Genomic DNA, 19,517 nt, shown 5'->3' on the forward strand with positions numbered 1-19,517 from the left:
TGCACAACTTTAAAATGACACTTATTCAAAAACAGATGGAGTAATAATCTACATATTTTTATCAGTAGCTATCACTTAAAATCAATATTCAAACAATAAATAAAAATATTTCCTTTAAAATAATGTTTGAATAGCGCAACTGGAAAAGTAATTTATAGTCAAATAAAATTGAATCAGGCAAGTTTGATATTTTCAAAGACCACAATAGTTATGTATTATATATATATATATATATATATATATATATGTGTGTATTTCTTTGAGATCTAAAATATTAGCATCATCATTTATTCTTAACAGTGACAAAATACAAACCAAATTATGAATTTCACAAATAAAGTTATGATCTTTTTTCTCTTAGCTATATTAACAATTTTTTTGTCCAAAAACATAGTTTCTGCCTCAGGTATAATTTATTTTTTGTTTTGTTATATGATTATTCAAAAGCAATGAATGAAAACTGATGATGATGCATATGTATAATGATATGTATTCAAAACCTTCGACAAAAAGCCATCATTTTCTATATATATGATTTTATTTTTGTTTTAATATTTTTGTGGTTTTGGGTAGGTAGAGAGATGAAAATCATATATCCATATTGTTCTCATACACAGTGTGCGGACGGTGTATACACACCGTATATGTGTTTTGTTGACTGCAATTCAAAGGGGTATGTAGATGGAGATTGTGTAAAAATAGATCCCAAAGGTCCTGTTCGTTGTTGTTGTTACAACAGGTAGGGTGACATATGATTCAAGGGTTGCATTTCTATATTTTGTATACATTTCAATTTGTAGTGAATGCAACAGATATATAATAAAATAATATTTTATTTAAAGCAAATATTGAAAGAACAGTAACTAGCATAATTTCTTTTTGCAAATATTGGGATTTCTATGAGTTTTCTATTTTTTTCTTCTAATAACAAGCTACTGATAAAATTTATGGTGTAATCGATCGTTCTCAAAAAAGGTTAAAAATATATTACTTACGAATATTCTTTGTTCTCAGATACTAACTATATTTTAAACGTTAGATTACAAGAAAATCATCTAATGAGCTAAAATATAGCCAATCATCAATAATAACTATGACAAAACATGTAGAAATTCATTTTCTAACCTTTCATATATTAATGGTTATCGCAAATTGGGCGCCTCCATGAGTGGATGTACGCGTGATAGCCGCCTCTAAGGCTATAGTATTGCTAGTCTGTACAAAACCAACACAGCGGTTGCTGTAAAACCCTGTTAGATTGTATGCATCTCTCTGCAAAAATGTTGTATTACTTGTTAACTTTTATTCCATAATATTGTTATTATGATATAAATAATATTATATGATTGAAAATATAAAACTAATAGGATGATGAGTTACCGTCCAAAACGTGAATAGTCTAGGCTGATGGTCATGATATATCTTCGGGAAAATCTGATTTGAAAAAAAAAAGTAGTTTTAAACATTAGCTAAGGCATTATATTATTATTTCGAACACTATAATTAAGCCGGTTCATGCCAGCCCGCTTCAATCGTATTGACGAAGTTTCGTATGAGCCCGAAGCTAGCCAAATCTGGGCTAGGCTAAAGTCGTCGGGCGACTCAACTATCGGGTTCCACACATTAAGCATACCTCTTGTCCCATATAATTTTTGTTGATATTCTTTGTACGCAACCGTATACTGTAATATTTGATTTGATTAGGCATGTTGAAAATAAATGAAGATAGTAATAATTAGACTTATTTAAAGCAAACATAAAAATAAAAACAAGAAAGAGAAACTTTTATATCAAGTGTTATGCATTACAATTTCCTAACTTACATTAAATTGTTCCTTTTTATTTTTTTTTATACTTTGCTCATTTTTTACTTTTGTTATGCTTATATTTTTTTGTGTATAACATTAAAATTTACTTCAAATCCATGTTATATAAAATTATGCAACAAATCTTGAAATTAATTTGTATGTAAGTTTTATATATCTAAAGTTTCTGTTTATATCTAAAGTTGCATAATTTATGTAACTTACAATAAATTGTTCCTTTTTATTTATATAGTTTTTATACTTTGCTCATATTTTACTTTTATTATGCTTATATTTTTTGTTTATAATACTAAAATTAAATTCAAATGTATTATGCGATAAAATCTTGGTAAATTTCTGCGTTACGCATACCGCAGCGTGTACTGAATAAATAAATATTTAACTTTTATATACAATTTGGTTTACATATGATCTAAAGTTTTTTCTGCCTGGTTTATATTAGCTTATCTAGTATATTATTATAAAAAGATTATGTATACTTAATTCTTTCTTCGTGTTCTTCTTCGATGATTTTGTATTGGAATTGTCCTTTCAGAATATCGTGTATATTAGCATCCCAAAATTGCCAACTAATATCATCTTTATTTTTTATCATATCTAAAAGATTTTTTGGTGTCCGTCCCATAGTATATTGTTTAAAAAAGATTACTAGTATTTTAATTTAATATCATTAAAAGTCACTATTCAGACGATTTTTCTAAAATAATGTTTGAATGGCATAACTGAAAAAGTAATTTATAGTAAAATAAAATTGAATCATGCAAGTTTGACATTTTCAAAGACCATGATAGTATTAGTTATGTATTATATATATATATATATATATATATATATATATATATATATATATTCAAGATCTAAAATATTAGCATCATGTTTTATTCTTAATTATATCATCCATGCTAATAATGGACTGAAGTTTAGTTTTAGTAAACAATTTGGTGTTTTCCAAATACTGCGTTGTTTTTCGAAGTAAAGTTACATATATTTATTAAAATTTAACTATATAAACAAAATAAAAATAAAACACATGAAAGATTATAAGGTAGTTACCCCAGGGTAACTCCTGAATGCCTGAGGTCCAGGTCCACCAAAGTAGAAATCTAGGCCACAATCTTTGCTGTTCCGTTTTGTAATTGAATAATTTTTTGGGTTGGTTATTTTCAAATTGAACTCTGTAACTGGTGGTAGAGTATAGCTGTCTTGAGCCACTTTTAGATTGCAAAAGTAAACAGTCCGTTCTGAACCCATTTGGGTTACAGTATTCATGCCCGAACTGTTTGCATATCGAACTTCTCCGCCCCAATGAACCATAGTTGCATGATCCGACAAGAGCGTGAAAATCTTCTCCGACCAATACTCTACTGGTTCAACATCGACGCCCAGACAGAGCCACCAATTTCCAGAAACATGATCCTTCATTCAATTTTATAGATTTCTGATTAGGATAGTTTTTTTCTAGATGAGCTGGTAGTAAAATGTTGTTGCTTGGCGGCATGTTGAAAATAAATGAAGATAGTAATAATTAAACTTATTTAAAGCAAACATAATAATAAAAACAATAAAGAGGAACTTTTATATCAAGTGTTATATATTACAATCTCCTAACTTATGTTAAATTGTTCCTTTTTATTTATATTGTTTTATACTTTGCTAATTTTTTGCTTTTATTATGCTTATATTTTTTTGTTTATAATATTAAAATTGAACTCAAATCCATGTTATATAAAATTATGCAACAAATCTAGAAATTAACTTGTATGCAATTTTTATATATCTAAAGTTTCTTTTTATATCTAAAGTTGCATAATTCTATGTAACTTGCATTAAATCATTCCTTTTTATTTATATTGTTTTTATAATTTTCTCATATTTTAATTTTATTATGCTTATATTTTTATAATATTAAAATTGAATTCAAATCCATTATGCGACAAAATTTTGAAATTAGTTTGTATATTAAGTTTTATATATTTAAAGTTTTTTTTATACCCTCACATTCTAATTTTAAATGTGTTTGGTGAATTTATGTGTTGCGAATAGTGGGTGCCGATAAATAAGTATTAACTTTTATATACAATTTAGTTTACATATGATCTGATGTTTTTTTCTTCCTGGTATATATTCGCTAGATATAGTATATTATTATAAAAAGATAATGTATACTTATTACTTTCTTTGTCTTCTTCGATGATTTTGTATTGGAATTTTTATTTTAGAATATTGTGTTATTCTACCATCTTTATTTTTATCATATCTAAAATATATTTTTTTGGTGTATCATATTATTGTTTAAAAAATATTAATACTCTATTCGTTTTAGTTTAATTTTCGGTGTATGTAAAAAGTTTTGCTTCAAAATAACTGTTATTTTACAATTTTAATACAAAAATTATTAATAAGATTTTCCAATTTATTTTTAGTTAGGTGTATAGGTAATTGTGTTTTTATATTAAAAGTATATAAAATAATATGTTTTTCTTAATCCGTGTGCATGAACCTAGAACGACAATTAAAATGAAACGGAAAAAATAATATTTTAGACTATATATGTTAGAGAGTTATTTTTTAAAAAAAATTAAAAAACTTATTATTTAAACAAACGTAAATAAAGAACTTTGTAACTAACATTAAAATAAATAACTTAAGGTTCTTAACGTATTATGAATTGAAGTGGAGCTAAGTATACTTGAATTTCATGATTCTGAAGAAACATATGATTAAAGTAGATGCAATCTATGATGTCTCCATCGAGGTTCTATTTATCTATGAAAATAACCAGAGACACATTTGCCCAAAAAAAAAAAACCAGAGACACACATTTTAAGATGCGGATGTATGACTGTGAGCAGACTATAAACGATTATGCTACTAGTTTTCACAAACTCGTCGCAATGGGTGCTAAAACTATGATCAATAGGATCTCTTAGGATAGGGTTCTTAGTCTAATATAAAATATGTTTCTTATATTTTAACTAAGAAACATTTTCTAAATAATAAATATAAGAGATTTTCTTACTCGAAAATGTCAAATAATTGTTGAGTCTCAAATGGATCTCTCCTATTAATTATGCTCTAAGACATCTTCTGAGAATGTGTCCTCTTCATAATTTTGGTAATTACTTTGTTATTCTTTATATACTTTAGCAAGAAAAGTGAGCTTCTTATATAGTTACAGATATATGATAAATTATTCATTTTTATTTATATTATGTTTAGAATATTGAAAAAATAAATTAAATCAATGTTATATCAAAATTATATAATACGATCTTAAATTTAACTTATATATAATTTTTGAACATCTAAAGTTTTTCAATCAACTCTTTAATTTTAAATACGCTTTGCTAAATTTGGTTTGGTTGAACAAAACCAAATTGTAGAACAGACCAAAAATAACAGTTGCTCACAACATACAAATACTCAAATAACTAAAGAAATAAATTCAAGTAATTTTATTTCTGATAGTCTGAATTCCAACTCAATTGGTTGTTAATATCAAAGATAAAATTCAAAGACACCCTGTTCTTTTTTCTTGGCATGTAAACAGAATGCGATTTGATTGTTCACTTGTGGAGTACGCTCTTCTTCTTCACTGTCTTTTGCTTCTTATTGCTGTGGTGCTGCATTTACATCGAAAAAGAGAACAATCATGTTTAAAATCAAGAATCAAGTTGCTCATATAAAAAAAAATCGTTTGCTATTTCAAGAGACTTACCTTTTGTCTTTCTGCAGCTTCCTGATCAGTTCTCTCTTTCCAGCTGCTCTTTCTTAATTTTATTGGACGGTTCCCAACATACTTGCCTGTGTATTCACAGAAAATCAATTGACTTCAATACATTTTCCAGTAGCAGTGATTACTAAACAGAATCATATAAAAAGAAAAAAAAACTGTGAAATAAGATATCAAGATGAAGCAAGATCTCGAACAGATACTAAAACCAGATGCTTACCATTCATTTCTTTTAGGGCTGCAGCAAGATCCGCAGGATTTAAGAAACTCACAAACCCATAACCCTTGGTTTTACCAGTCCGCTTATCTCTGATGACCTGTCATGGTAGATTAGATTCTTATGTTCTGTAAAAGCTTTTAACCATGCAAAAAAAAAAAAACTCGCACTGAATACTTCTCTTTGTGAATTAAGTAGTCATGATCCCTATATCTAAGGTCGATTACGTTCTGTACAAATCACAAATGCATCACAGTTGACGTTCTTAGCAGTCCAACCAACTAGGGGAAATAAAAATTACTGCTATCAAATGACTTCTATCCCAATATATATTCATACGAAATCAAAGAAGAATCATCACAGAAAAGGAAGCGAGAGATATGCACAGTTACCTTGGCCATATTGAAGGTGGGGAATCGAGCAAATGCCTTGGAAAGAACATCATCATTTACTTCATTCCCAAGATCACCACAAAACAAGCGATAGTCATCTGCCAAATGAGGAACACAGAGAGTAGTAAGAAATCAATTCTAACAAAAAAGAGCAAAGAACATCCAAAACCTATCTCTAAACAACTCTGATACAATCTTCAAACTAAAAGAACAATCAAAGAACAGGTGCAGGTGCTTACTTTCAGGCCACTCTGCAAGAGTAGGATCCTCCCAAGACTGCCCAGCAGCTTTACGAGGAATAGCTCTCTTCTTAGTTTCCGCTTTGTGTTCTGTTTCGCTACTAGCCAAAGCAGCTTTTACATTCTCAAGCGCTTCTGGTGTGATAGTTTGTGCATCTCTCTGGAACAACTGATGCGCCTGCCAATACACACAACACAACCAAACCAAACAACCTTAAGCATGAATTTCACAAATCAAACCAAAACCAAAGATCAAAGCTTTAACTGTAGATTCGTACATCAAGAGCCAAGCTTTTGTAACAAGCATCACACAATCATTAAAGGGAGCTGCTATCTCAACCAAAAATAACAACCAAACTAAAGTCAAATCAGATGGAATTCAAAAAAAAACCCTAATTCGAATCTCAAAACGCTAGCAATCGTGCGAATTTCGAAAATCCCTACTAACCTGGTACTGAGGGTAAGAGTATACGGCGGGAACGGGGCCAATAGGCTGAGGATAGACCGTCGCTCCGGGAATGGTAGCAACCGGAGGTGGTGGTGGAGCAGGCGACGGCGCCACGAAGGGCTGTGGAGGCTGGTAGGGAGCGGAGTAGTACGAATTCGAAGTGTATGTGTACTGAGAGGCTGAAGATGATGATGATGAAGAAGAAGCTGAAGACGGTGGGATTGACATCGGAGAGATCGTCGAGGGTAAAGAAAACGCCGATGAATCGCAGCACAGAAAAGTTTTCAGACAAGAGAGGATCGACGCAAGTTTGTTCTTCCAAATTTTAGCAAAAAAAAAAAAAAAAAAAAAAAGTTTGTTTTTTCTAAATTTCTCTTCCACATGTTATAATGCTTCCAATTAGAAAATTCTGGAGATGGGCTTAAATATATGGGCCGCGCCCATTAGTTTCTTCACAAATCGAAGACCATTAGTGGAGTAAGTAAATAAACCGGTTTAAACCTGGTTCTGTTGTGTTCTATGATCTATATATGCTTTATATAGCTTGTGGTTTCTAATAGTCTTCCATAATTTTGAAAAAAAAAAATGAAAAGGTGAAAAAGGAAAACAAGAGAAACAAGAGATTCTCTTGGTTGAGTATGGAATAACATGAGAAACTCTTAAAGAAGGAGACATTATAATTGGTTTAGTATTATTTTATTTGTTCTATGATTTAATTCTTTTAATATTATATGGCTAAGAGACTTGCACAAAAATAACTCACTTGATAGTTGATACTAATACTCTTAGGATGCATAATATTGTTTATCAATACCATTTTTACCAATATAAGCCATATTCGCCAATGCTAATTTCAAATTCGATTTTTTACCAATCATGTTTCTTTTTGGTTTTTTTACCCACAAATTCGGAAAAGACCACCAGAGAAAATATGGTCAACAATCCAAAATCGTAGTGGCATTTAATTGAAGTACTATATATAGTATTTATTTATATACGGACTGATTCTGTACACATGTGCAAGACACTGAATTTTTTTAAAAAATGTGCAAGTTATAGTAAAAAAAAAATGCAAGTGGATCTAGAACACTATTAAGTCGTGGCCCCTCCATGGAAAAATCCACAGGTTTTGCCAAATAAAGCAAAAATAATAATTTTCATTCAATGCTATTTGCTTACACTACAAACCCTACCTCGTACGGAAGCATAAATTTCATTCGTCCATGTGGTTTCGATAGCTATATAGACAATCTCGCGTTAACGAGTCTATAAATATAACTCTGATGGCTCGACTATTCTACGAAGCTTTTACTAATGTCAGAGATACACACGTGACGCAAGCAGGTTATACCTTCCTCACCCTTTTGGTCTTGACCGTTCGATTGATTGTTAAGAGTGAAAGAAAACATGATAAGACAACGTGTTTGGTAATTAATTCAATTTATAAATATTGTCTCGTAATTTTCCAGTTCGTTGTTGTCGTTGCAGTTTGCAAGTTCAAAGCCGAATTCGGAAATTCAAATACAATTACAATTTAACTAGTAGCATTTCTAAATATTTGATAATGCTTGAGCAGAAGCTATAATTTCCCTATACATTTCATTAATTAGATGCTCGACTAAAGACGGTTTGAGCCGTGTTTGTTTTCAGATCACTAGTGCAATATGAGCGATTCAACCATATAAGACTAGCTATTATTTTCACAAATACGCAGTTAGCAAACAATATTTTTAAAAATAAATGAAAATTTTCGAAATGGTCACATATCACCAAAAGGAATTATAGAACAACAAATTTTTTTATGAATTGGCTTTTAAAGAAATATGTCAATGAGGAAAAATATTAAAAAGAATCTGATATTAATAAAATTGGGCATAGTAACACGAATTATTATAATTTTAGCAGAAACACTCATGAACTATTAGGAATATAGTTTTCAAAAATATTCTAAAAGTGTCAAATCCAAGGTCGGCTAATAAGAATTTTTTGTCACAAGATTAGCTGTCTTCAATAATTGACAATATGATCTTATTTTGTCTTTTTGTAATAATATATAGATCGTCTTTAGGTTTCCTTTAAAACCTATATTTTGTGCAACATTCTCTCATACACTCATGTTAAGTGAATTTCAAATCAAACAAAAAGGTAACAGAATGCACATATGAGTACGTAAAATTGTTTGGAACCATTTATATATTTATATATGTATATAATGGCCACGAAAAGGCTAAGAACTGAAACATCCATTCTATATTTTTCGTATAAAATTGTTATCAAGTTATATCTACACTTACTGTATATCCAACTCGGTAGTTCTCTATACTTGCATCAGAGTTCTAAAACAGGTTTTTTTTTTTTTTTTTCTTTTTTTTTTTGATAACCGTGGGGATTCGTAAGCGGTAAGCTCAGACTAATTCCCACTAAATCCTCCATCCGGGCACGCACGGTTATAGACAGGAAGGTGGCCAACAAGGCGACTCGAACTCAGGGCGGACACTCCAGCTGGAATTTTATTACCACTAGGCCAAGAGCTCTCGATTAGTTCTAGAACAGGTTCAAACGCCAATGAGTGTATGTATGTTAGCCAAATTATTTATCTCGTTAATTAGTCGTATACGATAATATGTAATAAGTATAAGTCCTCAGTAAATGGATACTAGACCGCAGTATAAAAGAACAGAAAGTTTTTATTGTAATTTATATGAACAGATAGATGACTGTGAGACGTGAGTACCATATAACAAAGGTAAAATAAGGCCTCATGATTCATGTTTAAGTTTTAGAAGTTAAATAAGACCCGTAAGTAGGTTAGGTAATATATATCTATCTTATTAAAACAGGAACATTACAACTTCTTCTATTATTTATATATAATACGTACCATAGTCTAACTTTGCATTAAAAGTGAACTTCGTATATTTAAATTAAATGTCTCATTCTTTATATATAATACGTACCATAGTCTAACTTTGCATTGATGTATTTTCTTAAATACAATTCTTCTTTTTGTCCATATTCTATATATGATTTTTACATTTATTACATGTCGATTTAAATAAGATATATACTAAGAATACTAAAAAATATTAATCGTTCTATAATTACCCTATACAATTCATTTTAAATTGATCAGTATATTTTCATTGGTCATATTAATTTTATTAGTACGGATAACATTAGGTAGATAAGTCATAGACACATACATAAAGATATGACTATTCTTATAACTACGTTGGGCCTAATCTACTTTCTAAAACAAATAACACATAGCTTCATATATTGTATAGAATATAGTAATATTGTATAGTATTATACTTATACAATAATACTAAAAACAATCCAAACTGAAATATAATATATATCGAAATTGCTTTGAACCATTACACACAAAATATATTAGACCTAAGAGATAAAATTCGCTTTGAAATTACGTAATAATTATTTTAAAAATTAAATTTCGTAATGTACAAAAAACATAAGTTTTATATAAAATTTTGTGTTACAGTAAAAAGACACAACTCGTGCTTGCAAAATGTTATTTTTACATACGAAAGACAGTTTTGATATTGTTCTTTAAACACAAAATTGAATTATACAAACTCGATACTACATAAAACTAAACAATATAGAATACATTTTAAAAATAAAACCCGTACGGGTGTGCATATGTTTATATAATATATAAATATATTATGTTACACATATTTTCATATAAATAATACCCAAATGTAAGTTTTGTATGATAAATGTTGAAAATACAAAATATATAGCACTATATATTTTAAATAATATAGAAAAAATCTACTTTACGTTATTATAAAATTTAAAAATCAAATTTAATAATTAAACACATTGCTTACTTAAACACATTAGTACACATTGTTATTTATCAAAATTTTATATTAATACACATTGGCGATCATGTATAACATTTAATAAAAACAAAGATAAAAAAAAAATGACTCCCGCTCGGTCGAGCGGGTCATGATCTAGTTAGCATTAAAATGAAAAGTAGCCCGTTTCCTACTTCTTCTTACAACATTTGGTGCAGTTTTTCGTTATCAGGAAAATAACGGTACATTCAACTTTACGTTTAAGAGATAGAAATCGAATCTTATGCGTATGTTCATGCATAGTATAAATTAAACTCTAAGAGTCTATGACTACTATTTATTTAAAAAAATTATCAAAACGTGCAGTATAGTTATCGTTGTAATATATATATATATATATATATATATATATGACCTAACCAAAGTCGTCATTTGATATCACTTTTTTTATATCACTTCATCCCCTTAAATCGAAAAAAAACAACAGCTAAGGGGTCTAGACTCTTAGTATATAAAAATAACGTATCAAAATCATTCTCAAGCTAGCTTTGGATCATTCTCACGAAGATGTCTTTAATGAAAATACTCATAAGCTAAGTTTAAACGATACAAGACCAAATACAAATTGTTTCAAAAAAGTGTTTCAAAAAAAAAAACAAGACGAAATACAATACAATCCAATTTGGTTCCATTTATTAGAAAAAGGACTAAACACTAGTCCAAGAAACAGTGGAAGACGGTGGATGGAGTAAAGTTGGGATATATCATTACGCAAATACAAAGGTTGGTAGATATAAATAGATAGATACGAGCATACGTACATCTACCAAAGCTGTACGGTATCCTCAAGTTGCACCGTGATGGTAATTAGCCATCATAGATTGACCTTGCTGGTTTTGTTGGGGCTGCGGCGGTAGAGGCGGCTGCGAAGGCGATTGAGTTATTTGTTTGTTGTTGACCCTTTTCCTCTTCTTCTCGTAGCTAACGCCACGTGATTTAGCCTGAAAATCTCTAACCTCCCGGAGGAAAACCCTGACTGAACGTGAGCCAAAAGGGCTAGTCTCAGGGTCTCCACCGTTCTCCTCGTAGGCGGCACGGAGACGACCGATAAGAGCGTCAAGTGAGCCCCACGCTTGTCGGAGAGGACAAGGACATGGAGCCGGGGGGTTTGGGAGCCCAAAGAAGGCGCAGTTTTGGTGGTGGACTTTGGTTTTCCCGAACTGGTCAAGGTAACGCAAAAACTCGAGAACATGTGCGCCGCTGCAAGACGGTGGAGAGAGCGGTGGACGATGGTTTCTTAGGTATTGACAGAAAGTGTTCCAATCGCGGCGTTTTTGGTTCTCGTATCGGCTAGGGGAAGGTGGAGAAGAAGCATGTTGTGTCGTGAGAGTTGTGTTAGGGTTTTGAGAGATCAAATCCATAGCTTTAAAAGAAAATATATAAACTAGGGTTGGAGAGATTTATTTTTTTTTCTGGATTTTGAAAGATTTAGAGAATCAGAAATTAGGTTTTTAGTATTTCGTAATTAATATGAGTGGATGGATCTAACCTCTTAGTTCACTAATCACAAAATAATAATTAAAAAAGGAGAAGAGAGAGGACTTGGATACCTCCTTGTACTAGTGAGGTAGATGGTGCAAATGATGGTGATAGTGGATGTTGTGCAGAAATGGTGAGGCAAAGAGGAGCAACCTAATGAAGAGATATTTATCTTTCTTCTTTTGAAGATGAGAGATAAGTGGAAAAGAGAGAGAAAAAGCTTTTTTTCTTTTCCTTATTTATTCTTTTTCTACTATTGTTTTATGTTTTTTTGCTTTTTTCTACCATACAGAGAGAAGATGAATAGCAATGCATTCACATTTGTCTATATATAGGATTGGGAATTTGGATATCCGTTCGGGTTTGGTATTTCAGATTTATGGGTATTTCGATATAGAGGTATAGAACTTATTCGGTAGATATTTCTATACTTTAGATCGGGTTCGAATATCTTTTGTTTGTGTTTGCTTATTCCGGATCGGGTTTGGATATTTAGATTTTGAAAGAAAAAAAAAAAATATTTAAGTTTTTTGTATTTGAAGATTTAGCTTTCTATTAACTGATTTTGTTTAATTTTTAATCGACTGAATGATTAATAGATTTGGAGCTAATATTTCAAAATAAATAGACATCAATTTGGCTATTGTTTTTAGAATTTGGATGTAACTTTTATTAGTACACGAAATAAAAAGATAACATGCATTTTAAGTGAGTATCAAATCATTTTCTCTGTAATTATATGTATATTATATAATTTTAAAGTATGTGTAATATCAAAATAAATATTTTAAATAAGATGAGATATGTAAACTAAAAATATAAGGGTAAATATATATATGTCCGGTTATTTTCGGAACGGTTTCTGATATTACCGTTCGGGTTCGGATATCAAATCTCTCTTAAATGAATATTCATTCGGGTATTTTGCTGTTTCAGTTCAGGTTTTTTTCGGCTTTTTTGAGTCGAGTTAGGGTTAGGTTCGGACATGGGTAAAGTGTCCACCCCTATCCATATATATAAATTGCATAAACATCACTGGCTCATTTAGAGAGAGAGAAATAAACGTAAGTCGGGAGACTGGTCATCACTCATCAGAGATCATAAATTTTCCATTCAAGACACAAAAGGAAGAGAAATAAGAGACGAGGACTTTAAGTGTTACAAAAAAAAAAGAGAGGATGACTTTTTCAGTTCAAATAAATAAGCGAAGAGGACCTAGTGTTACACAGTGTGTAAAAAGATAACTCGACAGGTAAGAGAGAGAAGGAAACCAATGGGTCGGTCAACTGAAGAAGAGAGACACAAATCTTTTCTTGATTTTCTTATGTCCATATTTTCAATACTTTTTATTAATTGATTCCGGACCAAAGTTCACATGTGGAATAATTGTTTATATTTCTTATCTTTCACATTTATTTCTGAAATGAAAAAATTACATTTTTCTACAACAATTAATTTAGTGGTTAATACAACTAACTTTATATATTTATATTACTTCTATAGTCCTATTCTTTTGCATGCTTTATTTGATTGGTAATTAATTTTACACATATGAGCATATTAAAACACTCGAAATATATAGTTTCACAAAGGTACATGCTTACTCGGTCTATGGATTACATCCGATCTGACGGTCGGTCCATTATTTTTTTTGTATATTTGGAAACATTATTTACTGACTCTACAATAACCACATGGATTTTTTCCGTGTTTTGATTTCACTCGCACAGTATCGCGAACTATTTTTCTACCTATTTTTTCACTATTTCAGTCTAAACACGTTTAGTTATGAAGTTTTAAACGGATGTGTAACAGAAAAAATAAATAAAATTTGATAACATAGATAGTCAAATCAATTCTATTAAATCTTTCCATATATCATAATTCGGGATATTACAGTTCACCCCTTTCGAAGAACGCAACGTCTTCATTACACCTCACAACAAGCCTCAAGCACCTCTCAAATCAGAACCAAAATGACTAACTAGCTCTGATATCACTTATAACATTCCACCACCTACATCTAATTAGCTTTGATATCACATACGTAGTCAAATCAATTATATTAATTTTTTCTAAAAAAAAAAAATTATATTAATCTTTTCTATATATCACATTTCGATCTCGGGATGTTACAGTTACTAAACATATAACAAGTATATATATACCGAACCTATAATTGTTTACTTATTCTATACATATTTTTAGAAAAGACTGGTTTAATAACTTATTTTCAATCATGAAATCATGGTTACTATTTTCATTCAACCAGAAAATGAAACGCAAATATGACTATTACCAACGTGTTAACTAATAGTAAAATGTTTTTGCATTAATGTTTTTGTATAGAAGCTACAGAAATCGAAGAACGTACTTCTGAAAATGACATAACAAAAGCATTAATAGATGATGATATGATTCACTTACTTGACTGAATTTCCCAATAACTTTCTATTTCAATTGAGGTACCAGAAAACAAAAAATTTGGCTACATATTATAGAACTATATATATATATATATATTCAATTATCAAAACAAAACTATTAGTGTCTAGCTATGAGCTATTTTTCATGGATAGGCCATCTCTTAAATTCTACTCAACCAAGTTTTTAACGAGGCTCCATAATTTTTTGGACTGGAAAGTTCAGTTTCATCATCGCCAGTCAATTGTTGGTGCATTGATCATGGAGGATCGCTTTCAATCATACATTACAAAAGGTTTCCCATCATGGTTAAGACATATTTTGGTTACGTCTTTCCTTTTGTATATATGATTTGAATTGTCTGTTCCTCTGTAATTCTGTTTTGATCCCCTGTGCTTTGGTCACTATTAATCAATGAGGTTTTTTTTCTTTTTTTTGTAACCACAATGAAGTTTTTTTTTCTTTTCAAAAACTCCTCGTTCTTGTCTGCATATTGAAAAAATTAAATTATAGGAAATTAAAGATAAATACACATATATTAGGGTTGGCTTACTAGCAAAATCTAGTAGAAGAATGATTTGATATTGACATCACGTTTTTTGTAAAGAAAACCTTTTCATTCTTTGTTTTCAATCAAAAACTTGTTTTTACAACAAGGAAAGAAAACGTATTTAATTTATCCAATTTAATTATTTGTCTATAATTACTATTTTATCTAGAAGATGTTTCCGGAGATGCTCGTGAAGACATGGTGGACCAATTAATATAAAGTGACAACTTTTTGTTCTTGTTGTTACTTGTTGTTACTTGTTAATGACATAATTCAGTATTTCATCATCAATCTTAACATTTCGAATTTATTAGAGAACGAGGTAAAAGTAGTTTACTTCATAAATTGTTCAATAACTTGGATTATAATAAAGATAGTTGTCTATTGCTTGACCAAACTATTTCAATTTGTAAAGCAAGAAAATAGATTCAAGTACTATGACATAGTCCAACACGTGAATAACTTCAAATCAAACCTTCTCTTCTGGCACCGAGCTAAACAGTTTCTGGAAAAAATGGATTAGAAGCAATTAGTCAGAGAATTACAAAGCGTGGCATAGAAATGAAATATATCGAAACATAACAGAAATTTGAAAACAAACTACCTCAAAACAAGAGAGCGCATATTCCAAGTCGCTATCTGAGATTTGGTGGTGCAGAACAATCCTGATTCTGTATATATACACACAGAACAAACTCAAAGTTATTCACCATTTCTTAGGAAAAAAATGTTATTTTACACATTGCTTTTTTGAACAGAGAATTGAAATATAAACAGACTCAGACAAACCAAAACAATAGTCGAACCAACAAGTAGATACAAATTATAATTGTGTACCTGAATGTAGTTTGAGGTATGACAAGCACACCTAGAACTTCCAAACTCTTACATGCGTCTTCAGCTCCAAACTTGGGATCTTTTGGTAGATCTACGTATATCTGCCAATAAAGCTTTGTATTATAACGAGCACGCAAAAAAAAAAACTTAAAACATTCGGCTTCAAATTTAAATTACAATGAATACATTCTATGTTCATTTGTAACTTGTAAGTCTGGTGTATATATGATATACATGCCTAGTTTCGAAAATAACGCAGAATAAAACTAATCAATTTACTATGCAACTAGTTATACTTACATAAACCTATATGTCTTGGTATTATTCCGAATCGTGAATTAATTTTCCATTCATTTTGTACACTTACGATGTTGGTTTCCACTGCCGCGACGTTCACTCTTAACCGTTCAATCCGGTTCAGTCCTTCTGGTAACGTAGGAAACCAAAAAAAAATCGGTTAATACTCTCTCACATTAAATTTTGAGAATTAATAAAACCGAAAATCAGGTCAATGATCACCTGCCAAGATCTTGGCTTTCTTGTGGTCATCGTCGAGCTTAGCGACGTTATCACGGAGAGCCACCAATGCGGCGGCACAGAGCACACCTATCTGTCTCATTCCTCCACCCAAGGTTTTCCTTAACCACCTTGCCTGCATGCAGTTAAACAAGTTAGTACTTAAACCGGATTTACAATTTAACCATGCATCTCAATCTCATCAGCTACAACTTACTTTGGTGATGAAACTTTTGCTTCCCACGATTACCGAACCGACAGGTGCACCTATGCCTTTCGACAAACAAATCTAGCCGCACCAAAGTGACCGGTTTAGAGCTCAACAGTATTTTCAATACATTTTTTACAAAGACTACAAGATCATGTGTTGAGAAGAAGAAAAAAATCCATAAAGTTACATACCGATACAGAGTCAGCGGCTTGAACAATCCTCTTCACTGGTACTCCGAGTGCCTATTAAAGATTGAATTTGGTGACTCGTAAACTTCAAAACGTTGGCACAGGCATTTGAGTGAAAAAGTTCAAGAAAAATACATATATTTAACGAATTATATATTGAAATGATTGTATACTAACAACAGAAGCGTTGAAGATACGAGCTCCATCAATGTGAAGCTTCAATCCATGTTTCTTGGCTAACTCTCCAACCTTGTCTATATATTCTATAGGTAAGCATTTACCTCCACAACTGCATCAACAAATTCCGGTTCTATCAAACCATAATGTCTAAATTCCAGTTAAATACCGATCCACAGTCTAATCATGACCGCAATAACCAACAAAATCTCCTAAAATGAAACCAAAACTAATCCTTTACACCTATATTATGTAGTTTTTTTTTGAACAACTGCTACAAATAGTTCATATCACTTAAACACACACAAAACATTAAACTAGGTTTTGTGTTCTTTAATTAATAATACTAAGAAAAACTTACTTTGCTTGAGTGTTCTCAAGACATATAAGCTTAGTAACCGGATAATGGAGATCTCCTTTGGGACTCCTCATAGCAGCTTCAATAGAACTAATCTCCATCGTCCCATCCTCTTCATTCTTCACCGTTCTTGGGTGCACTCCACCGAGGCTTGAAACGCCACCGTTTTCATAAATATGAATGTGAGAATCATCTCCAAGAATCACTTCGCTCCCTCTCTCATCGCAATGGACTAAAACGCTTATCAGATTCCCCATTGTCCCTGACGGAACAAACATGGCCGCTTCTTTTCCTGCGATCTCAGCCACCTCTCTTTCCAAAAGCACTGCCGTTGGATCGCTCCCCAAAACGTCGTCGTCTACTTCCGCGTTCGCCATAGCTGAACGCATTGACTCAGTTGGCTTGGTCACCGTGTCGGACCGGAGATCAACGGTTCTTATAACTGGCGTTACCATCTTGATGCCTGAAAACAAAAATTAGAACCGACTCAAATAAATAACAGAAACAATAAATATTTTTGTGATGTTAGGCCTATATACTTTTTGTTCTTGATGAAGAGATGATAAGGTTTAAGGTATATGCATGTGTTTTCGAGCTAGTGGCTCAAGTTGGAGAGTGAGTGAGTGATCTAATCGACTACGGAATGAAGACAGGGAATCTGGGACAAAGAAGATCGGTCCAACCAAAACACATGTTGGATGCATAATGACAAACTGGTAAAGTAAAGTTAGTAACATTTCTGCCTAATCTTTTATCTTATTGCGTACTATTTTTTTGTTGTGCCTCTCTGTTTAATATTTAATGTAAAAGTAAAAGATATAAGCTATACAAATATTTGTTGGATACTTTTTTGGTACTTACGTCACGAATGTATAGAATTTTGTAACTTTCCAATTATTTAACAACAGTGTGATGCTATTATTAATGTTTAAATTAGTTTTCAAACCAACAATCATATTAGGTTTGTAAAAGAAGTCATGGTATTCATTATTATTACTTTAGATTCTTGTTTTTATTCATATGTTAATTCAATACGTTTTCTATTAAAACTTATTTGGAAAAATACATTAAAAGAACAAGTAACCAATATGTGGTTATTATGTATGCATGGAATAAACATAACAGTCAAAGTTTTATCTGAACTACTCAGTTAAAAAAAAAATAGAATCATTTCAACAATATCATATCAGCATATACAATTTTTTTTCTTTATGCACGAAAATTTCATTCAAAGCCCAAAAGTGACCTTATTACTAATCAATTACAGAGAAATCAGATGAAATGGTTCTCTTGGCCAGTTTGTCCATTTATTTCTTTTCGAGAGATATGAGAAAAAGATATTAGCAAAGGCAGAAGAGATCACGTGGATATCATCAACGATTCAAATAATTTCTTTGTTCTGATGGTTGCTGGTGATTGCTCTAATAAGTATCATGTTACAGAGAAAACTTTGATGAAAGGGAACCCAAACATCACTGTCCAACAAATGACTGAACGAATCGTGAGTGCTTCAGCAATCGAAGGTGAACTTACAAAGTGCTGGATTGCCGGATACTGTGGATTCGTGCTTAGGCGCTGAAATCGGTGATCCCGTGAAACTCCAAGCCAAACCCAACATCTTCCAATCTTTATTCCAAGCGGCATTTGCTTTGCATGTAGTTGATCCCCAGACCCAGCCCGCAACGGAAGCAGTCCCAAGCCTTTATACAATTTTTTTCTGCTAAATTTATCATTGATTTTTTTTTATAATAAAGCCAAGTCTTGAGTGGGGCGGCCTCAGGGGCGGACCCACCTTGGAAGGGAGTGTGGCACGTGCCACATACTGATTATATAAATTTCGTGTTCCAGTAGTACAGAAATAGATGCCTAGCTCTTTTGGTTTAAGTGGCTTCATTGCCCTCACCTAACTCCATGTTCGATTCCCGTCCCTGCCTTCTTTACTTTACCCCTTCTTAATTGTGTTTTTTAAATAAAATGTCTTTCTTTCCTCTTTTTTTTTCTTTTTGTTACCTAAAACTATTTTTTTGTT

At 31.4% G+C, this 19,517-nt stretch overlaps 3 protein-coding genes across 5 annotated transcripts; all 3 read right to left on the minus strand.

The window, feature by feature from the left end:
- Positions 1-5,258: 5,258 nt before the first annotated feature.
- Positions 5,259-7,186, minus strand: LOC108861938 (uncharacterized). The gene is made up of 6 exons (XM_018635930.2): positions 6,856-7,186; positions 6,408-6,585; positions 6,169-6,266; positions 5,780-5,876; positions 5,545-5,630; positions 5,259-5,449 (listed from the first exon to the last, which is right to left on the minus strand). The coding sequence occupies exons 1-6, from the start codon at positions 7,081-7,083 to the stop codon at positions 5,393-5,395; spliced, it is 744 nt and encodes a 247-aa protein (XP_018491432.1). The 5' UTR covers positions 7,084-7,186; the 3' UTR covers positions 5,259-5,392.
- A 4,070-nt stretch (positions 7,187-11,256) lies between these two features.
- On the minus strand, positions 11,257-12,521 carry LOC108861939 (protein LIGHT-DEPENDENT SHORT HYPOCOTYLS 2). Its single transcript, XM_018635932.2, has 2 exons — positions 12,299-12,521; positions 11,257-12,111 (listed from the first exon to the last, which is right to left on the minus strand). The coding sequence occupies exon 2, from the start codon at positions 12,107-12,109 to the stop codon at positions 11,534-11,536; it is 576 nt and encodes a 191-aa protein (XP_018491434.1). The 5' UTR covers positions 12,110-12,111; positions 12,299-12,521; the 3' UTR covers positions 11,257-11,533.
- A 2,969-nt stretch (positions 12,522-15,490) lies between these two features.
- On the minus strand, positions 15,491-19,177 carry LOC108861935 (probable low-specificity L-threonine aldolase 2). 3 transcript variants are annotated; one of them, XR_008934523.1, is made up of 10 exons: positions 19,022-19,177; positions 17,492-17,951; positions 17,131-17,242; positions 16,957-17,007; positions 16,772-16,843; positions 16,558-16,690; positions 16,339-16,464; positions 16,039-16,139; positions 15,806-15,872; positions 15,491-15,706 (listed from the first exon to the last, which is right to left on the minus strand). XR_008934523.1 is itself a non-coding variant. In XM_018635927.2 (10 exons), the coding sequence occupies exons 1-10, from the start codon at positions 19,104-19,106 to the stop codon at positions 15,671-15,673; spliced, it is 1,176 nt and encodes a 391-aa protein (XP_018491429.1). In that variant the 5' UTR covers positions 19,107-19,176; the 3' UTR covers positions 15,491-15,670. The 3 variants fall into 3 exon arrangements, 2 of the variants coding, with proteins under 2 accessions (XP_018491429.1, XP_018491430.1); XM_018635927.2 differs by having other exon boundaries at positions 16,406-16,464; positions 19,022-19,176; XM_018635928.2 differs by lacking the exon at positions 19,022-19,177 and adding an exon at positions 18,028-18,186 and having other exon boundaries at positions 16,406-16,464.
- Between the last annotated feature and the right edge of the window lie 340 nt (positions 19,178-19,517).

This window comes from Raphanus sativus, chromosome 5, assembly GCF_000801105.2.
Source record: "Raphanus sativus cultivar WK10039 chromosome 5, ASM80110v3, whole genome shotgun sequence".
Classification (NCBI taxonomy): domain Eukaryota; kingdom Viridiplantae; phylum Streptophyta; class Magnoliopsida; order Brassicales; family Brassicaceae; genus Raphanus; species Raphanus sativus.